Genomic DNA, 21,659 nt, shown 5'->3' with positions numbered 1-21,659 from the left:
GGGAGATGTGTAATGTCTGTAGCTCCACACTGTGGGCACCTATGTTACTGCAGCTAGTGCTGTTTAATAAAGAGCAGGTCACCTGACCAGCAGGTCGGGTGATTCCGGAACTTGCAGCCACCTTACAGGTTGTATGGTAGTGTGCTCTGAAGATATGACAGCATGTTATAACATAATCCGAAAGGATAGAGATGGTAAAAGGGGTTTGAGTAGCTGTACTAATTATAGATAACATAATGGCAATAGAAAAAAGAGACATGAAAGAAGGATGTGAAGGTTTCAAAGAAGGTACAGAAAAGATTTACAAGAACGATTCTAGGATTGAGGGACTTCAGTTATGTTGTTAGACTGGAGAAGCTGGGGTTGTTCTTGGAGCAGAGAAGATTGAGAGGAGATTTGATAGAGGTGTTCAAAATCATGAGGGGTCTGGACAGAGTAGATAGAGAGAAACTGTTCCCGTTAGCAGAAGGGTTGAGAACCAGAGGACACAGATTTAAGGTGATTGGCAAAAGAACCAAAGGCGATGTAAGTAAAAACTTTTTTATGCAGTGAGTGGTTAAGATCTGGAATGCAATGACTGAAAGGGTGATGGAGGCAGACTCAATCTTATCTTTCAAAAGGGAGTCGGATAAGTATCTGAAGGAAAACAAAATTGCAGGGCTATGGGGAAAGGCCAGGGGAGTGGGACTAGCTGTGAGTTGGTATGGGCTTGACTGGCCGAATGGCTTTCTTCCATGCTGTATCCATTCTATGAGCTGAAGTTTCCCCAGGAGTTGCTCCTTTTTTTTTGGAGCAACTTGGTTTTTCTGGACTATTTTTTTAGTTTCAATTCTGGCCATTTAATTTGCGTCAGTGTAAGTGAGTTAGTTAGGTTTTCTTTTAGTTAGTTAAGAGGGGGGAGCGGGGGAGAGGAGGAGGGAGCGGGGGAGAGGAGGGGGGAGCGGGGGAGAGGAGGGGGAGCGGGGGAGAGGAGGGGGGAGCGGGGGAGAGGAGGGGGGAGTGGGAGAGAGGAGGGGGAAGCAGGGGAGAGGAGGGGGGAGCGGGGGAGAGGAGGGGGAAGTGGGGGAGAGGAGGGGGAAGCGGGGGAGAGGAGGGGGGAGCGGGGGAGAGGAGGGGGGAGCGGGAGAGAGGAGGGGGGAGCGGGAGAGAGGAGGTGGGAGCGGGAGAGAGGAGGTGGGAGCGGGAGAGAGGAGGTGGGAGCGGGGGAGAGGATGGGGGAGCGGGGGAGAGGAGAGAGGAGGGGGGAGCGGGGGAGAGATGGAAGTACCCTCTTGATCAAATGATACAAATCCTCTGGAAGGTCTGGAGCCAGCCCCTTGGACTTCAGTATCCTGAGGATCTTGTTCGCCCAAGATACGATGGATGTTCCCTCCACTCAGGCACATCTGTTCCTGCTGTCGGGGCCGCTTACTGGGCTGCCTAAGCGATGCAGTTACTCCCGTCTTCGCTCAGAGGGCCTGGCTTCACGCTTGGGGCACTGATCTTGGAGGGCTTTGGTGATGACTGCTTGCTGATGACAATGGTCCACAAACCCCTTCAGAGTCCTGTAAGAGTTTGGCACATCTAGACTGATGTCTGGCATGGCATCAAACATCCATCTGAATCCCCGGTTCATCTGGTTGAGAGTTACAAACCCAGACCGTCACAAACTTTTCAGGGGTTTTACAATCAGGTCAGAGTTGACACAGCCAGAGTTGACATAGTACACTCTGGCCGCCGATGAGGGAGCCCATTCGGCCAGGGCTAGGGGCGGTGTGCTTCGGGCCCCTCCCACACAGCCTGCAGTGCGCGTTTGCAGAAATGGCCTGCCAGGAGCCACTGCACATGCGCGCAGACTCTAGCGTGCATGTGCAGAGGTCCCGGCATTGTTTTCAGCGCCGGCACCTGGCTCAGCCCACCACACGTTCCGATGCACTGCACCACAGGCCACAGGCCTGGACCAACGGGGAGAATACGGAGGTAAGAAATCGGCTCCGTTTCTGTTCTACAAGGTCGGCGCATTTCATGGAGTTGCGCTGTACTTTCAGAGGGGATAAACTTGGGCCCTAAGATTCTATGATTCTTTGAATTATCAGAAGGTTACAAGCAGAATCCACATGGATTGAAATAAAAGATGAGAAGTCATCAATCTTGCTAATAGAGGTATACTACAGACCACCTAATAGTGAAAAGGAGGTGGAGGAAGAAATATGTAACCCAATATGTGAAATGAGTAAAGGACATAGAATATATTCATGGGAGACTTTAATCAAACCAGCAAGAGATAGTGAAAGGGATACAGGGAATAGAGTTTTTCTATTGTGTTCAGGACTTCTTTCTTACCCAGTATACAAAAGGCCCGACAAAGAGGGAGCACTGCTGGATCTAGTAATGGGAAATTAACCAGAACGGATAAGAGAAGTAAACATCGGGGAACAGCTGGCAATAGCAATCACAACATAATACGGTTTAAGATAAAGATTGAGAAGGAAATAAGTAAGACAAAGAACAAGAGTAATACACGGGAAAAAAGCTATTTTAATGCATGAGAATGGAACTAGGAAAAATAAACTGGAAAATTTTACTGATAAACAAAGAACTAGAACAGTAGTGGGAAACATTTAAAATGGTGATCAATAGAGTCCAGCAGAAATATATCCCACTAAAAGGCAAGATCAAACTAACCAGTAATGACACACCATGGATGAAAAAAGAAATAAGGGAAAAATTTAAACGAAAGAAAAAGACATACACTACATAAATAGACAACAAAGGAGAGGATGATAAAAAGGAATATGTAAAGCTTAGGAAAGAAGTCATAAAAACAATTGAGAAGGCAAAGAGAAACTACAAAACTAAATTATCAAGGAAAAAGAACTAGTGAAGTATTCTACAGACACATAAATAACAAAAGAAAAATCAGGACAGGGATAGGGTCACTAAAGAATGTACTAGATAAACTCACAGGTAATGACAGTGAAATGACAGAAATATTAAATAATTACTTTGCCTCAACATTTACCAGGGAGACTAATATGGTGGACATAACATTAGAAGAAGAGATTAAAATGTTAACTTTGGTTAATGGAGAGCTGAGTGAACATATTTGAAATTGTTGCAATTTAGAACCCAGCATTGTGCATTGATTGGTTGAGACTGACTAACCGAAAATTTTCAGGTCCACAACTGAAAATTTGAAAAATGTAGCACAGATTTAATTTTTGTTGGCGGAATAGAGGCAACATAAACTGGCTTACTCAAATATTCACCACAGATTTTCAGATGACTTCTGGAAACTTGATGAGGGCTGAAAGCAAATAATGATACTGCCATTGGATGTTTTTAATGTAACATGTTGAAGGTTGTAATTCTAGGAGATGTTGTGCAACTACCTTTTTTATAATCTTTTCATATTTCTATCACACACCAGGTACTATTTGGATGCAGCAAATTTTGAGTTTAATCTATTCTGATGGTGATCTAGCTGCCGTGCAAGGCAAACGAACAGCAGAACGTGTTCCTTGGATTGAGGTTCCAGTCATTGATTTTGTAAAACAGCCATCACCTCGTTTGAGTGTCTCACATTTGCCCTACCATTTAATTCCAAAAGATGTCAAAAAAGAAAATAGAAAAGTAAGTACATCTCTTATTGCTTTAAATTTTTCTTTGCTCTCTTGTTCTTATTTTTCCTTTTCTTTTGTATCCTTTTACATAATTCTTGGGTGTTTCCTCTGTATATTCTGGGATGCTATTTTCTGTGTGAGCATGCGAGTGGATGGCTAATAATATATTGAGGAGGTTACAATATAAAGATACGTGATGAGGAGCTGTTGATTATGCATGTTGGCCTTCATAGTGAGAGGATTGGGGTATAGGAGTAGGGAGGTCTTATTGCAGTTGTACAGGGCCTTGGTGAGGCCTCACCTGGAATATTGTGTACAGTTTTGGTCTCTTAATCTGAGGAAGGACATTCTTGCTACTGAGGGAGTGCAGCGAACGTTCACCAGACTGATTCCTGGGATGGCAGGACTGACATATGAAGAAAGATTGGATTGACTAGGCTTATTTTCACTGGAATTTAGAAGAATAAGAGGGGATCTCATAGAAACATATATAATTCTGACGGGATTGGACAGGTTAGATGCAGGAAGAAATGCTCCCAATGTTGGAGAAGTCCAGAACCAGGGGTCACAGTCTAAGGATAAGAGGTAAGCCACTTAGGACCGAGATGAGGAGAAACTTCTTCACTCAGAGAATTGGGAACCTGTGGAATTCTCCACCACAGAAAGTTGTTGAGGCCAGTTCATTAGATATATTCAAAAGGGAGTTAGATGTGGCCCATACGGCTAAAGGGATCAAGGGATATGGAGCGAAAGTAGGAATGGGGTACTGAAGTTGCATGATCACCATGATCATATTGAATGGTGGTGCAGGCTCGAAGGGCTGAATGGCCTACTCCTGCACCTATTTTTTATGTTTCTATGTTTCAACTATTGCAAAGCTATGAAATAAGTGTAAGCAGTTACATGTAATCAATAACTTCAAATAATAAAGTACAAATGTACTGTTATATATGTGGACTTGTATTTACTCTGTACAGCCACCAGAGGGCTCATCCCCCAGAGTCCCAAAGGATCCCATAATCCCTTGGGAGCACAGGTACTTAAGAAGGCTTCACAGGTTGGACAGGCACTCTGAAGACGTGTAATAAAAGACTAAGGTCACACTTTACTTTGAGCTCACAGTGTTCAGTCTGACTCTTTCTCCATACACAACAACTGCCGATGAGGTATAGATAGCGAACCTAAAGATGCAAAGAACAGTGGGCATCCTGGAGAAATTTTCAGAGGGAGATGATTCGGAAACTTTTGTGGAGCGACGTGACCAATACTTCGTGGCCAATGAGCTAGATGGGGAAGAGAACGCTGCCAAATGAAGGCCGATCCTCCTCACCGTCTGTGGGGCACCAACATATGGCCTCGTGAAGAATCTGCTCACTCCAGTGAAACCCACGAATAAATCGTACGACGATTTGTGCACACTGGTCCGAGAGCATTTGAACCCGAAGGAAAGCGTTCTGATGGCGAGGTACCGGTTCTACACCTACAAAAGATCTGATGGTCAGGAAGTGGTGAGTTATGCTGCCGAGCTAAGACGCCTTGCAGGACATTGCGAATTTGAAGGACATTTGGAGCACATGCTCAGAGACTTTTTCGTACTTGGCATTGGCCACAAAACCATACTTCGCAAACTTTTGACTGTAGAGACCCCAACCTTGAGTAAGGCCATAGCGAAAGCCCAGGCGTTCATTGCCACCAGTGACAATACGAAGCAAAATTCTCAGCAAACATGTGCTGCTACAAGTACCGTGAACAAAGTGATGTTGTTTTCGAATCGTAACGTACAGGGCAGGTCACATATATCTGCAGCTGCATGTCCGCAGATGTCTGAGTCCATCATCAAGGGTGATGAATACAAGGTCATTAACACCTTGTTGGCGCTGCAGGGATGATCATCGTTTCCATTCATGCTGTTTCAAAGGATACGTTTGCAAGGGCTGTGGAACAATGGGACACCTCCAGCAAATGTGCAGGCAAGCTGCTAAGCCTGTTAATCCTACAAACCACCATGTTGCAGAGGAGGATCATGATGAAACAGAGCCTCAGATAGAGGAGGCAGAGGTACATGGGGTACACACATTCACCACGAATTGTCCCCCGATAATGCTGAATGTTGAACTAAATGAACTCCCAGTGTCAATTGAGCTGGACATGGGCGCAAGCCAGTCCATCATGGGCAAAAAGAGTTTCGAAACGTTGTGGTGCAACAAGGCCTCAAGGTCAGTCTTAACTCCAATTCGCATGAAACTAAGAACTTACAAAAAATAACTGATTCCTGTAATCGGCAGTGCTATCGTAAAGGTCTCCTATGATGGAGCGGTGCACAAGCTACCACTCTGGGTGGTACCGGACGATGGTCCCACGCTGCTCTGCAGGAGCTGGCTGGGAAAGATACGCTGGAACTGGGATAACGTCCGAGCGTTAAAGTGGTTTAAAAACTAGTATTAAAACACTTTACCTAAACGCACGCAGCATTCGAAACAAAGTAAATGAGTTGACGGCACAAATCATTACAAATGGGTATGATTTGGTGGCCATTACAGAAACGTGGTTGCAGGGTGGCCAAGACTGGGAATTAAACATACAGCGGTATCTGACAATTCGGAAAGATAGACAAGATGGGAAAGGAGGTGGGGTAGCTCTATTAATAAAGGATGATATCAGGGCAGTTGTGAGAGACGATATTGGCTCGAATGAACAGAATGTTGAATCATTGTGGGTGGAGATTAAAGATAGTAAGGGGAAAAAATCACTTGTGGGCGTAGTTTATAGGCCCCCAAATAATAACTTCATGGTGGGGCGGACAATAATCAAAGGAATAATGGAGGCATGTGAAAAAGGAACGGCAGTAATCATGGGGGATTTTAACCTACATATCGATTGGTCAAATCAAATCGCACAGAGTAGCCTTGAGGAGGAATTCATAGAATGCATACGGGATTGTTTCTTAGAACAATATGTAACAGAACCTACAAGGGAGCAAGCTATCTTAGATCTGGTCCTGTGTAATGAGACAGGAATAATAAACGATCTCCTAGTAAAAGATCCTCTCGGAATGAGTGATCACAGTATGGTTGAATTTATAATACAGATTGAGGGTGAGGAAGTAGTGTCTCAAACGAGCGTACTATGCTTAAACAAAGGAGACTACAGTGGGATGACGGCAGAGTTGGCTAAAGTAGACTGGGAACACAGACTAAATGGTGGCACAATTGAGGAACAGTGGAGGACTTTTAAGGAACTCTTTTATAGTGCTCAACAAAAATATATGCCAGTGAAAAAGAAGGGCGGTAAGAGAAGGAATAATCAGCCGTGGATAACCAAGGAAATAAAGGAGAGTATCAGATTAAAAACCAATGCGTATAAGGTGGCCAAGGTTAGTGGGAAACTAGAAGATTGGGAACATTTTAAACGACAGCAAAGAATGACTAAGAAAGCAATAAAGAAAGGAAAGATAGATTATGAAAGTAAACTTGCGCAAAACATAAAAACAAATAGTAAAAGCTTTTACCGATATATAAAACGGAAAAGAGTGACTAAAGTAAATGTTGGTCCCTTAGAAGATGAGAAGGGGGATTTAATAATGGGCAACGTGGAAATGGCTGAGACCTTAAACAATTATTTTGCTTCGGTCTTCACAGTGGAAGATACAAAAACCATGCCAAAAATTGCTGGTCACGGGAATGTGGGAAGGGAGGACTTTGAGACAATCACTATCACTCGGGAGGCAGTGCTGGACAGGCTAATGGGACTCAAGGTGGACAAGTCCCCTGGTCCTGATTAAATGCATCCCAGGGTATTAAAAGAGATGGCGGTAGTTATAGCAGATGCATTCGTTATAATATACCAAAAGTCTCTGGACTCTGGGGAGGTACCAGTGGATTGGAAAGCAGCTAATGTAATGCCTCTGTTTAAAAAAGGGGGCAGACAAAAGGCAGGTAACTATAGGTCGGTTAGTTTAACATCTGTAGTGGGGAAAATGCTTGAAGCTATCATTAAGGAAGAAATAGCAGGACATCTAGATAGGAATAGTGCAATCAAGCAGACGCAACATGGATTCATGAAGGTGAAATCATGTTTAACTAATTTACTGGAATTCTTTGAGGATATAACGAGCATGGTGGATAGAGGTGTACCGATGGATGTGGTGTATTTAGATTTCCAAAAGGTATTCGATAAGGTGCCACACAAAAGGTTACTGCAAAAGACAAAGGTACGCGGAGTCAGAGGAAATATATTCGCATGGATAGAGAATTGGCTAACTAACAGAAAACAGAGAGTCGGGATAAATGGGTCCTTTTCAGGTTGGCAATCGGTGGGTAGTGGTGTGCCGCAGGGATCAATGCTGGGACCATAACTGTTTACAATATACATAGATGACCTGGAAGAGAGGACGGAGTATAGTTAACAAAATTTGCAGATGACACAAAGATTAGTGGGAAAGCGGGTTGTGTAGAAGACACAGAGAGGCTGCAAAGAGATTTAGATAGGTTAAGTGAATGGGCTAAGGTTTGGCAGATGGAATACAATGTCGGAAAATGTAAGGTCATCCACCTTGGGAAAAAAAACAGTAAAAGGGAATATTATTTGAATGGGGAGAAATTACAACATGCTGCGGTGCAGAGGGACCTGGGGGTCCTTGTGCATGAAACTCTTTTTTGGAGTTTATCTGAAACACATAAAACATTAAACTGTGCCACCCGACCTGGATGACACACCAGACATTCACAAGGCCCTTTTTTTCTTTTTTGTGTTTTTTTTTGGTTTTTCTTTTCTTTTTTTGTTTTTTTTGGGGCACTAAAATCACATTTTTTCCAGTGCCCCCTATAAAAGGGGAGGGGGACACTAAAAGCACCGGCAATTAAAACAAATTAAACTTTAAAACATAAAATCAAATTAAAATTTGGTTGCCGGGCGTGATGATGCACTCCAGCCCCTCCAGTGCCCACCTCTCGCGGAAGGCCGCGAGTGTACCGGTGGACACCGCCTGCTCCATCTCCAAGGACACCCTGGACCGGATGTAAGAGCGGAAGAGAGGCAGGCAGTCAGGTTGAACGACCCCCTCGACCGCCCGCTGCCTGGACCGGCTGATGGCACCCTTGGCCGTGCCCAGGAGCAGTCCTACGAGGAGGCCCTCGGACCTACCCGCTCCCCTCCGCACAGGGTGCCCAAAGATCAGGAGAGTGGGACTGAAGTGCAGCCAGAATTTCAGGAGCAGCCCCTTTAAATAATAAAACAGGGGCTGCAACCTCGTGCATTCCATAAAAACATGGAACACGGACTCTTCCAGGCTGCAGAAATTGCAGGCGGCCTGGGAGTCCGTGAACCGGCTTAAAAATTTGTTGCACGGCACTGCTCCGTGCACCACCCTCCAGGCCAAGTCCCCGATGAATAGTGGGAGGACTCCCGCATAGAGTGCCCTCCATCGGGGACCCCCGCCTCCTCCGGATGGCAAGATGGTACGCCATGGCGTGTCCGGACGGCCGGCGAGGATGGCAAAGTTGAGGGTGTGCAGGAGCAGCCCGTACAGGAAACCCCTCCGCGCGGAACTGAAAGGCACGGAGGGGATTTCCTCAAGGCGGCTCAAGTTGTGAGGCGCCGGCTCCCGAGGGAGGTTCCGGGGTTTGGCGCCGATGAGGAATTCCGTCCGGACAGGGGTCAGTTCGGATGGGATCTCCCCACGTGCCTGAGCCTCCTCGATGCACCTAACAGAGTCAGGGCCCAAAGCTGTTTTTAGCGACTCGATGGCTTCGGCCGCGCGACAGACGTTGGCTGAATTTAGGCGCCGCGCCAGCGTGCTTGGCGCCATCCAGCCCGCTCCTCCGCCATCGAGCAGGTCCCTGACCCTGGTCACCTCACCAACCACAGCCCTCTCTTCCGACCGCCACATAAAACCTCGGTCGTGGAGGTACGGATTCCCGAGCAGCGGCTCCTGCAGGACAGCCGCCACTCCAGCCGGCGGAGAGCTGCGCTTGGTGGAGACTTTGTTCCAGACCCTGATGAGTTCCTTGTAAAAGACAGGCAGCTCCCGGAGGGCGGTCCTGGCACCCCCCAAGTTCACAAACAGGAGCTGCGTGTCGTAATTGAGGTCGCGCTGCTGGCGGAAGAAATACGTCGCCAGAGCACACCACCTAGGAGGGGGCTCGACGTAAAGGTATCTCTGCAGGGTCTGAAGACGGAAAGTCGCGAGCTGGGCGCTGACGCACACCAACGACTGACCGCCTTCCTCAAGCGGGAGACTCAAGACCGCGGCAGAGACCCAGTGCTTCCTGTTGTTCCAGAAGAAGTCCACCAGCTTCTTCTGTATCTTGGCGACAAACGCAGGGGGAGGGGTCAAAGTGACCAGCCGGTACCACAACATTGCGGCCACCAGCTGGTTTATGACCAGTCCTGTCCAGCGCCCGAGGTGAGCGGCGACCTTGGCCTCCAGCTCCTGCCAGTTCGCCGACCAGGCTTCCCCGTCGAGGCTAAGGTAGACTCCCAGATAGAGGAGATGGGTCATGCTCCAGGCAAAAGGCCTGAGCTCCTCCGGCAGGGAGTCCACCCGCCACTGACCCACCAGGAGTCCGGAACATTTTTCCCAGTTGATTCTGGCGGAGGATGCGGCCAAGTAAATCTCCTGGCACTCACGCATCCTCCGCAGGTCAGCGGGATCCTCTACCGCGAGGAGCACGTCATCGGCGTAAGCCGAGAGGACGACCTCCACGCCCGGCCCTTGCAGAGCCAGTCCCGTCAACCTCGTCCGCAGGAGGCGCAGGAAAGGCTCCACGCAGATGGCATATAACTGGCCAGACATGGGGCATCCCTGGCGCACCCATCTCCTAAAGCGAAGGGGCGCCGTCAAGGACCCGTTAACCTTAATCAGACACTCCGCGGCGGCGTACAAAAGTCGGATCCGGGCGACGAAATGCATCCCGAACCCGAAAGCGCGCAGAGTTCCGAGCAGATAGTCGTGATCCACCCTGTCGAACGCCTTCTCTTGGTCGAGGGATAGGAAGGCGACCGACAGACCAGCCTCCTGGGAATGATGGATGAGGTCCCGGACCAGATGGATGTTGTCGTGGATTGTCCGGCCCGGGACCGTGTAGGACTGGTCGGGGTGGATCATGTGGTCCAGCACGGTGCCAAGGCGAGCAGACATCGCCCTGGCGAAGATTTTGTAGTCCGTGCTGAGGAGGGAGACCGGGCGCCAGTTCTTAAGGAGGCGGAGATCACCCTTCTTAGGCAGCAGGACGATGACTGCCCTGCGCCAAGAGACGGGCATCTCCCCGGTCGCCAGACTTTCCCCCAGGACCCGCGCGTAGTCGCTCCCCAGGACGTCCCAGAACGCCCTGTGGAACTCCACGGTCAGCCCGTCCAGCCCCAGGGATTTTCCCCTCGAGAGCCGGTCGAGGGCACCGGTCAGCTCCGCCAGGCTTAGCGGAGCTTAGAAATTTTCACTGCCCTCCGGGCTGACTTTCGGCAGGTCCTCCCACAAAACTCTACGCGCTTCCTCGCTGGACGGATCCGGAGAGAACGGTGCCCCGTAATATTCACGGGCCCTGTTGTTGACGCCCGCCGGATCCGAGACGAGAGAGCCGTCGTCGGCCAGCAGCGTCAAGAGCTGCTTACGGACACTCTGCCTTTTTTCCAGCGAGTAGAAGAAGGGGGAGCCGCGGTCCAGATCCCGCAGGAACCGGATCCGCGACCTCACGAACGCGCCTCAGGACCCGACGAGCTGCAGGTCCTTCAGCGCGGCCTTCTTAGCTTCGTACACCGTCCGCAGGGCCGGGTCCTCGACGACTTGACCGAGACTGGATTCCAGGTCGAGCACCTCTTTTTCTAGGCGACCGACTCCGGCCGCCCGCCTCTTGGTCGACCCCCTCGCGTACTCTTGACAGAAGACGCGGACGTGAGCCTTGCCCACGTCCCACCATAGCCTCAAGGAGGGGAAGCCCCCCTGCTTCCTTCTCCAGTCGGACCAGAATCGACGGAACGAGTCCTGGAACCGCACGTCCTCCAACAGCCGGTTGTTAAAGTGCCAGTACGCGGACCCTGTCCTCGCGCGGAGCGAAGCGAGCTCCGCCCACAACAGGTGGTGGTCCGAACACGGCACCGGCCGCATGGAGGCCGCCGGGACGCAGGACACGTACGCCCGAGACACGTAGAGGCGGTCGACTCTGGACCATCCTACTCCAGGCCTCACCCAAGTAAAGGCGCTGGAGTCGGGTTGGAGATTTCGCCAGACGTCCACCAAGTCGAAGGACCCGACCAGGTCCCTCAACTTCTCCATCGCCGTCATGCTGTGCGGGGCACCAGAGCGGTCCCTCGCCTCGAGGGTGCAGTTAAAATCCCCCCCCGAGGACAATGCAGTCGCCGACGTCGACGGAGCCAAGAAGAGCGGACACTTCTTCGAAGAAGCGCGCCTGCTGCGGGCCGGGCTGAGGGGCGTACACGTTCACGAGATGGAGCGGCACGTCCCCCAGGTGAACCGTTACGTGCAGCAAGCGGCCTGGCACGGGCTCCTCGACCCCCAAGATCTCCGGCTGAAAATGCGGGCCCAGCAAGATGGCCATCCCACTAGAATTGGCGGTGAGGTGGCTCATGCGGACCTCTCCTTGCCATTCCAGGAGCCACGTGGCTTCGTCTCCCGGAACGGTGTGGGTTTCTTGCAGGAAGCACACCGCATATTTCCCCTCCCGCAGGAGCGAAACATTGTCAAATCTACGACGTGCCCCTCTGCCACCGTTGATGTTGAGGCTGGCTATGGTTATCTTCATGGCAAAAGCATAGTGCAACCTCTACCTTAACCTATTGCGGGGGAGGGAGCGGAGTCTTTTGTTGACCTCCACTCCTTCAGCAGCCCAGTGAGGAACTTTTTGAGCCGGCGCAGCTCAAGGCCTTGCGCCCTTGATAAGGGCCCGCCCGCGGCCATGGTCTTAGCGGCGACGCGGACGGAAGCGATGAGCAGCCCCGGCTCGGACCATCTTTCCCGGGCCAGATGGGCTTGGTTGCGGCGACCCTGGCTCTTGACCAAAAAGTCCCGGAGATCTTCTACGGGAATGAGGGGGGAATCAGCGGCGGGCACGAGGAGATCCACCGCCTCACTGGCGATGGACTCGAGATCTTCACTCGCATACTCCACCGAGTCCCCGTCCTCCTCCGGGAGGTCGCCGCTAGCAGCCGGCCCGTCGACCGCACGAGGTACGGCAAATGGCCCGGCCGCTCCATTTGGCCCTGGCTCTGCCCCGATCCCACCCCCAGGATCGTCGGCAGAGGAGTCCCCACTGGGCTCTTTTAGAATTGGTGCTGGGTCGGGAAGCGACAGCGGAAGGGGTTCCTCCTCCGCCCCAGGAACCAGGGAACAAGGAGAGACCCGGCCATAGAAAATCCCCAGGCCCTCCAAGCGCTCCAGCTCCAAAGTAGTGGGCGAGGGTGGCTGTTCCTCCCCCTCCCCGCCGCCACCCCCCGGCCCAGTGTGTACAGATTCATTAAAAGTGCTAATACTTTGTATTTCTGCCGAGTCGAGCAAATCCCGGGGGAAGTTGGATATTGGCTGGGCAGGCTCAAGTTCGGCCTTTTCGGCCCCGCCCGCCTCAGTCCCCGGGACGCTCGACCCGGCGGCTACGCATTCTTCCGCTGGCCCCACGCCCCCCACGACAGGCAGATCTTTCACGCCATCCCCGGGAGGCAGCGGCTGGGCAGCCTCGACTGCCTCACCTTCCCCGGGGACAGATTCCTCGTGCCTACGGCGCAGTTTGGGGGTGCCGGTGGGGGACGCGGGACACGCGGCAGGCAACGACTCCTCCGCGGAGGGATGTTGTTCCCCCCCCGCCTCATTGGAGCGGCGCCTCCTTTTTTTCCTGGAGGGGGGGCACGGAGACAGGGAGACACCCGTGTCTGCCGAGGCCTCCCGCTCCACTCCCCCCTTTTTCTTATCTTGCCCGTGCCCGAACCCCTCTGCGGTATTAGTCAAGGGCTCGGGCACGGGCTCAGGGCACCCCGCGCTCGCCGGTGACGGGGTTGGGCCGAGCGCGGTGAACAGCTTGTCTGGCGCACTAAGGGGACCCGCCTCTAGGTGTTTCGCCTTCTTCCACGCCTTCTTTCCGGCCGGTAGCTCTCCCTCCCCCCCGCCGGAGGCCGTGAAAACAAAGGCCCCCGACGATGCCCGCGCACCCACAGCTCCCGGCACGCGGACGCTACTAGGGGGAGGGGTGGCGGCGGCGGCGCCAGCCTTGGCCGCCCACGGTGGTTTGGCGGCTTTGGAGGCGGGGCAATTCTTGCGAACGTGCCCCACCTCCCTGCAGGCATGGCACCGCACGCCGTCCGACGTCCAAAAGACGCGGTAGGCAGTCCCCTCGTGCACCACATTAAAATTGCCCTCTGTCGTCTCTTCCCACGCCAGCCGGACAAAGAGCTGGCGGCGGAAGGAGAACACGTGGCGCAGGCTGTTCTCCCTGAGGCCAAACGGTATGGGGTTGATCCCCAACCTTACCTCCCCCAGTTGGTGTAGGTGAGGGAGGAGGAGCTCAGTGGGAACAAAGGGCGGGACGTTTGATAGAATGACCCTCTGCGCGGTGGCCTCGAGAGGGTCCACTGGCAGGAACGCCCCGCCCACCGTGAGCCCCTTTTCAATGGCCAGGGACATCGCCCGCTCCAACCCCAGGAAGAACACGGCCTTCCCAGACATCTTGGAGGCTGCGACAATGGCCGAGGGGCCGACTACCCCAGCCAGCGCCCGCACGCACTCCTCAATGCTCATTGTGGGGTGAGTGTAGCTCTTGACCCCGTGTTTCTTAGTTATAAGTCTGAATGGTGGCAGGGCAGCGGGTGGCGCAGGAGGTGCCGTGGAAGCGGTTGCCACCTGCGCATAAGTCCTAGCTGGCCCTGCCACCGGCGTAGATGGGATCGCCATCACGGGGTCCCTTTAAGGGCTACACCCACCCCAAAGTCACAGGCCTTAATGGTCTTTAAATGGCCTCGTTTAATAGACTGAGCAGAGGAGCTCTTAATGAGGCACACCTCTCCCCTTGTTGACAATTGGGGAGGGGCCTTGCTCCCTCTGCTCAGTTGTCTTAATTGTTTTATATTTTTCCAATCAATTTGGGAGGAAAGGGCTCTCAGAGAGAGAGCGGAGAGACAGAGAGTAACAGAGAAAGAGAGAGGGGTGTGGGAAGGGGGGGAACTGCGAGGGCAGGTCTCCCCTCGCAGCTGTGGGTGGGTGCAATCCCCAGATGGCAAACAAAAAATAGTCTTTGGGGTGGTCTTTGGGTGAGGGGAGAAGATGTCTTCACCTGGTGCAGCTGGAGCCACACAGGCACACACTCCCAACGATGTTAATTAGGGTGGATTAATTGTTTCTTCAGCCTGGTAGCTCCAGCTATCCCAGGCTAGGCAATGGTGGAGGGGTGCTTCAAAGGTGTGTGGGGCCTAGTTGTAAGCAAGGCCCCCACACACACTTCCACACACACACACACATACACACCCCCCGCGATGTACCGGCCCCCAACTGGTCTTCTTTCCTCCCCCCACCGATACAGCAAAGTCTTTTAGGGACTGCACCAATACACCCACCTGTAGAATGGTAGAGTCTCCCTCCTTCCACACTGGATGTTGTTGTTGGTCTTTCCCCCTCTCTCCAACTCTTTGTAGAAATGGTGAAGTTGTTCAAGTTTTCTGCTTTTTCCTCCTCTCCCTCTGGGTGAAAGTTGGTGGTGAAGCCCCTTCCTTCCTTCCTTCTCTTCCTGGGCTGATTCACAGGCCCAGCCAGGAGCAAAAGCAGCAGCTCCTTCTCTCACTGCTCACAGCTCCAACTGTTTAGGCCACGCCTCCACTGCTCCACAATTGGCCCAGGTGCAGCAGCTAATCAGGAAGGCAAATGGAATGTTGGCCTTCATTGCAAGAGGGATGGAGTACAAAAGCAGGGAGGTCCTGCTGCAACTGTATAGGGTATTGGTAAGGCCACACCTGGAGTACTGCGTGCAGTTTTGGTCACCTTACTTAAGGAAGGCTATAATAGCTTTGGAGGGGGTACAGAGACGATTCACTAGGCTGATTCCGGAGATGAGGGGTTTACCTTATGATGATAGATTGAGTAGACTGGGTCTTTACTCGTTGGAGTTCAGAAGGTTGAGGGGTGATCTTATAGAAACATTTAAAATCATGAAAGGGATAGACAAGATAGAGGTAGAGAGGTTGTTTCCACTGGTCAGGGAGACTAGAACTAGGGGGCACAGCCTCAAAATACGGGGGAACCAATTTAAAACCGAGTTGAGAAGGAATTTCTTCTCCCAGAGGGTTGTGAATCTGTGGAATTCTCTGCCCAAGGAAGCAGTTGAGGCTAGCTCATTGAATGTATTCAAATCACAGATAGATAGATTTTTAACCAATAAGGGAATTGAGGGTTATGCGGAGCGGGCGGGTAAGTGGAGCTGAGTCCACGGCCAGATCAGCCATGATCTTGTTGAATGGTGGAGCAGGCTCGAGGGGCTAGATGGCCTACTCCTGTTCCTAATTATTAAGTTCTTATGTTCTTATGTTATCGCCCGCTGACGACACTTCGTGTGCCCAGGTCTTAAACAAATTTCCTTCGCTGTTCGAACCAGGCATCGGGACATTCTAAGGAGCAAAAGTGCAGATCCACCTAATTCTGGGGGCGCGACCCATCCATCACAAGGCGAGAGCAGTACCTTACATGATGAGTGAAAGAGTAGAGATCGAGCTAGACCGGTTGCAAAGAGATGGCATCATTTCACCGATCGAGTTCAGCAAGTGGGTCAGTCCTATTGTTCCAGTCCTCAAGGGAGACGGCATCATCAGAATCTGTGGCGATTACAAAGTAACTATGAATCGTTTCTCCCTGCTAGACCAAATCCTACTATCAAAAACCGACAACCTCTTTGCAACGCTGGCGGGAGGAAAGACGTTCACGAAGCTGGATCTGACCTCAGCCTACATGACGCAGGAACTGGAGGAATCATTGAAGGCCCTCACCTGCATCAACACGCACAAAGGTCTTTTTGTTTATAACAGATGCCCATTTGGAATCCGATCAGCGACGGCGATATTCCAGAGAAACATGGAAAGTTTACTGAAGTCGTTCCCGCACACCGTGGTCTTCCAGGACGACATCTTGGTCACAGTCAAGCACCTGCATAACCTGGAGGAGATTCTTAGTCGACTCAACCGTGTGGGGCTCAGATGAAAACACACATTCCTGTCGCCTGAAGTGGAGTTCCTGGGAAGGAGGATTGCGGCGGACGGCATCAGGCCCACCAACGTGAGGACGGAGGCAATCGAGAACACACCGAGGCCACAGAACGTGACGGAGCTGCGGCCATTTCTGGGACTCTTGAACTACTTTGGTAACTTTTTACCGGGTCTCAGCACCCTGCTGGAACCACTACATGTCTTCCTACGAAAAGGGAGCGAATGGGTTTGGGGCAAAAGCCAAGAAAATGCCTTTGTAAAAGCGAGAAAATTGTTATGCTCAAACAAATTGCTTGTGGTGTATGATCCATGTAAGCATTTGGTACTAGCATGTGATGCGTCATCATATGGCGTCGGGTGTGTATTTCAACAAGCTAATGATTTCGGGAAACTGCAACCGGTTGCTTATGCATTCAGGAGTCCGTCGAAGGCTGAGAGAGCCTACAGCATGATTGAAAAAGAAGCGTTAGCGTGTGTCTATGGGGTAAAGAAAATGCATCAAAACCTGTTTTGATTAAAATTCGAATTGGAAATTGACCATAAGCCACTTATATCCCTGTTTTCTGAGAGTAAAGGGATAAATACCAACGTTTCGGCCCGCATCCAGAGATGGGCGCTCACGTTGTCCGCATACAACTACACCATCCGCCACAGGCCAGGCACAGAAAACTGTGCTGATGCTCTCAGTAGGCTGCCATTGCCCACCACGGGGGTGGAAATGGTGCAGCCCGCAGATCTAGCCATGGTTATGGAAACATTTGAAAGTGAGCAATCACCCGTCACTGCCCGGCAGATCAAAACCTGGACAAGCCAGGACCCCTTATTATCTCTCGTCAAAAGCTGTGTGCTTCACGGGAGCTGGTCCAGTGTCACAGTGGAAATGCAGGAACAGATAAAGCCGTCCCAGCGGCACAAAGGTGAAATGTCCATACAGGCAGATTGCGTTCTGTGGGGCAATCGAGTAGTGGTCCCCAAGAAGGGCAGAGACACCTTCATCAATGATCTGCACAGTGCCCACTCAGGCATCGTAATGATGAAAGTGATAGCTAGATTCCACGTAAGGTGGCCTGGCACAGATGCCGACTGAGTCCTGCATTCACAGATGTAATACATGTTCGCAGTTAAGCAATGTACCCAGGGGGGGCGCCGCTAAGTTTATGGTCTTGGCCCTCCAAACTGTGGTCCCAGGTACACGTCGACTATGCAGGCTCGTTCTTGGGTAAAATATTCCTTGTGGTTGTAGATGCTTACTCCAAGTGGATTGAATGTGAGATAATGTCGACTCGCACGTCCGCTTCCACTCCTGAAAGCCTGCTGGCCATGTTTGCCATTCACCCGATGTCCTGGTGAGCGACAACAGACTATGTTTTCAGTGCTGAGTTCAAAGAATTCATGACCTGTAACGGGATCAAACATGTCACATCTGCCCCGTTTAAACCAGCGTCCAATGGTCAGGCAGAGAGAGCAGTGCAAACCATCAAGCAAGGCTTAAAGAGGGTAACTGAAGGCTCACTGCAGACTCGCCTATCCCGAGTCCTGCTTAGCTACCGCACGAGACCACACTCACTCACTGGGATCCCACCTGCTGAACTGCTCATGAAAAGAGCACTTAAGACAAGGCTCTCGTTAGTTCACCCTGATCTACATGAACAAGTAGAGAGCAGGCAGCTTCAACAAAGTGCATATCATGATAGCGCAAATGTGTCACACCAAGATTGAAGTCAATGATCCAGTATTTGTATTAAATTATGGGCAAGGTCCCAAGTGGCTTTCTGGCACTGTCGTGGCCAAAGAGGGGAGCAGGGTGTTTCGGGTCAAACTTTCAAATGGACTCATTCACCGGAAACACTTGGACCAAATCAAACTCAGATTTACGGACTATCCTGAGCAACCCACCTTGGATCCTATCTTTTTTGATCCCCCAACATACACACCAGTGGCAACCGGCACCACGGTTGACCATGAAGCAGAACCTATCATCCACAACAGCCCTGCAGGGCCCAACACACCAGGCAGCCCAGCAACGGCCCAACAAATGATTCAACAAAACCAGCTTTCACACCAAGACGATCAACCATGGCAAGAAGGGCCCCAGATCGACTCACATTGTAAATAGTTACACTATTGACTTTGGGGTGGGGTGGGGGGGGAATGTTGTTATATATGTTGACTTGTATTTACTCTGTACAGCCGCCAGAGGGCTCATTCCCCGGAGTCCCAAGGGATCCCATAATGCCTTGGGAGCACAGGTACTTAAGAAGGCTTCACAAGTTGGAGAGGCACTCTGGAGACCTGCAATAAAAGACTAAGGTCACACTTTACTTTGAGCTCACAGTGTTCAGTCTGACTCTTTCTCCATTCATAACATGTACTCCATACAAATTCTTATATTTTTACAATTACACGTTCAACTGATCTGATATTTTACATGCAGATTATTTATGTTGCTCGAAATCCAAAGGATGTTGCTGTGTCTTTATATCACTTTCAAAATTATGTCATCATGTTGGATGCAACTTCCAGTTTTGAAGACTTTCTTGAGAAATTCATAGAAGGCAAAGGTAAATATTCAGCATTTACCATATCATATATTTTATTTCTTGCCAATTCTTTGTTTTCATCATGTTTCAGCTCACTTTGACATTAGACTTTCAGTCCTATGAACTGATCATTGTGATTCACATTGCATGCACCTCTTTTACTTCCTTAGTCTGTGATCTAATGAGTGCCCCTTTTATTGCCCAATTGTTAGAATAGTGAAAATAATTTGGAAGCACCTTACTAGCATTCAGAGGAAGTTTCCCTCATCCTCTACGCTTTTAAGGCTTAACAATTCAGCCATTTTCATCACTGAGGGTGTGAGCTCCTTCAGTTGTTGGGTTTCCTATCCTGACAGTTTGGCAGGTGAATGTAGTCCTTTGCTCAGCTTGAATTTTGTCATGTATTCTTTTGTGCACCTCCTGCTAATTGCCCCCATATCTTTTCATTACCTTCAACTTCTTGGTGATCTCTGGTCAGGCTTCTGTACTGATCATACGATTAGCGAATTACCTATCCTCCACTGCTAAAGATTATGGGCCCAATTTTGGCCAACCCAATTTTTTCGCGCACTGACCCTTTATGCGCCGACTTTGTGCGCTGGAAAGGGCGGCAAAAAATGTTCTTAGTATCCTGGCCCCTCTGCCGAGTGTCCCGGGTCCTGGTGCGACGTCCATGGTGGAGTGGGGGGGGGTGCGGAGCTACAGCCCTGCGCTGAAAACACTGCCGGCAGCTGTTCGCATGCGCAGTGAAGTCTGCGCGCATGCTCCTCGCCTTCCCAGCTGTCAGAACTCTACCCAAGATACCGTTGAGCCCAGCCTTTCCTCTTGCCCCCGCTCGATGCCATCGAGCCCTGCCTTTCCTCTCCCTCCCTCCCTCCCGATGCCGTCGAGCTCTGCCTTTCCTCTCCCTCCCGATGCCGTGGAGCCTTGCCTTTCCTCTCCCTCCCTCCCTTCCTCTCCCCCCCCACCCAGCCTCCCGATGTGTCTTTGCCGGCTGCCTTCCCCGGCCCAAGGTAGGATTTACTTAAAATATTTAATTGTTAAACAATTGTTTACCTGAGTTCTTTATTTTTATTTAGTTATTTTAACTTTTATTTGGAATGTTTGGTGCTTGGGTACTAACCTATGTCGATTTCTTAACTGCCCGTAACATTTTTCAGAGCTGACCACATACGCTGACCTAAGTGGCATAAATGGCCAAAATTGGCGTAAGTGTCTGGGAACGCCCCCTTTTGAAAAAAAAAACTGAACTAAAAAAAAATCGTATTTAACTGACTTACTCTGGAGCAAATTTTGGGGGGAAAATGGCATTTGTTAACTAACGCCAGAAAAAACAACTTACTCCAAAAAAATTGATGCAAGTCATGGCCAAAATCGGGCCCTATAGTACTCCTAGACAGCAACTTGTCTAATTTCAGTCACAATTATCAGCTTTGTTATTTGTATTACTACATGGTTTATCACAGAGGTCAATGGCTTTATTTCAGGTTTCTACAGGTGTTTAACTCTGATAATAACAACAACAACTTGCATTTATATAGTAGCTTAATGTAATAAAGCATTCCAAGGCACTTCACAGGAGCGTTATCAAACAAAATTTGACCGAGCCACATAAGGAGATATTAGGACAGGTAGCCAAAAGCTTGGTCAAAGAGGTCAGTCTTAAGAAGCATTTTAAAGGAGGAGAGAGTGGCGGAGAGGTTTTGCAAGGGAATTCCAGAGCTTAGGGCCTAGGCAGCAGAAGGTACAGCTGCCAGTGGCGAAGCGATTAAAATCAGGGATGCGCAAGAGGCCAAAATTGGAGGAGTGCAGAGATCTTAGAGGGTTGTAGGACTGGAGGAGGTTACAGAGATAGGGAGGAGCAAAACGTTGGAGGGATTTGAAAAAAAGGATGAGACATTTTACACTCTTTGTGTACAGTCTCTGAAGATTTGGTGGCTTACATTTCTGGTGGCTATATTACTAAATTCAGGGTAACCAGAATGATGCATGATTGGTTCTCAACACATTTGATATCAGATCATTCTTTACTATACAGAGTATATAGCTTGTGCCAGGGCCTCAGCAGGACCAAAGGGTCTGTGGGGATTCCAAGTGCAGCTTAAAAATCGACGAACACATAGGCTTCAGGTTTGCAAACCCCCTCCATTGCCCCATCCCCTACAGGGCAATATTCAGACCTGTGGCCTTCTGGCTGCTGCCCCCATGCCAATAACCCAGGACAGAAGACTTGTCAGAACTTTTCCTTCTATAGGTGCGGTGCACCTCAAGTACACGCAGCAAGTGTCTAAAGAGGAATTTCAAGTTTGATACCTATTGCATTATTAAAACT

General features: G+C 50.3%; 1 protein-coding gene across 1 annotated transcript in view; it reads left to right on the top strand.

The window, feature by feature from the left end:
• Nucleotides 1-21,659, top strand: part of LOC139266860 (amine sulfotransferase-like) — a 61,901-nt gene that overhangs the window by 20,276 nt on the left and 19,966 nt on the right. The window contains exons 2-3 of the mRNA XM_070884468.1: nt 3,410-3,612; nt 19,222-19,348. Coding sequence (XP_070740569.1) covers nt 3,410-3,612; nt 19,222-19,348 — 330 coding nt within the window. The remainder of the gene's footprint in view (nt 1-3,409; nt 3,613-19,221; nt 19,349-21,659) is intronic.

The sequence above is a fragment of the Pristiophorus japonicus genome, chromosome 7, assembly GCF_044704955.1.
Source record: "Pristiophorus japonicus isolate sPriJap1 chromosome 7, sPriJap1.hap1, whole genome shotgun sequence".
NCBI lineage: Eukaryota > Metazoa > Chordata > Chondrichthyes > Pristiophoridae > Pristiophorus > Pristiophorus japonicus.
The sequence above is the reverse complement of the archived record's forward strand: the minus strand, read 5'-3'. Positions and strand labels throughout refer to the sequence as shown.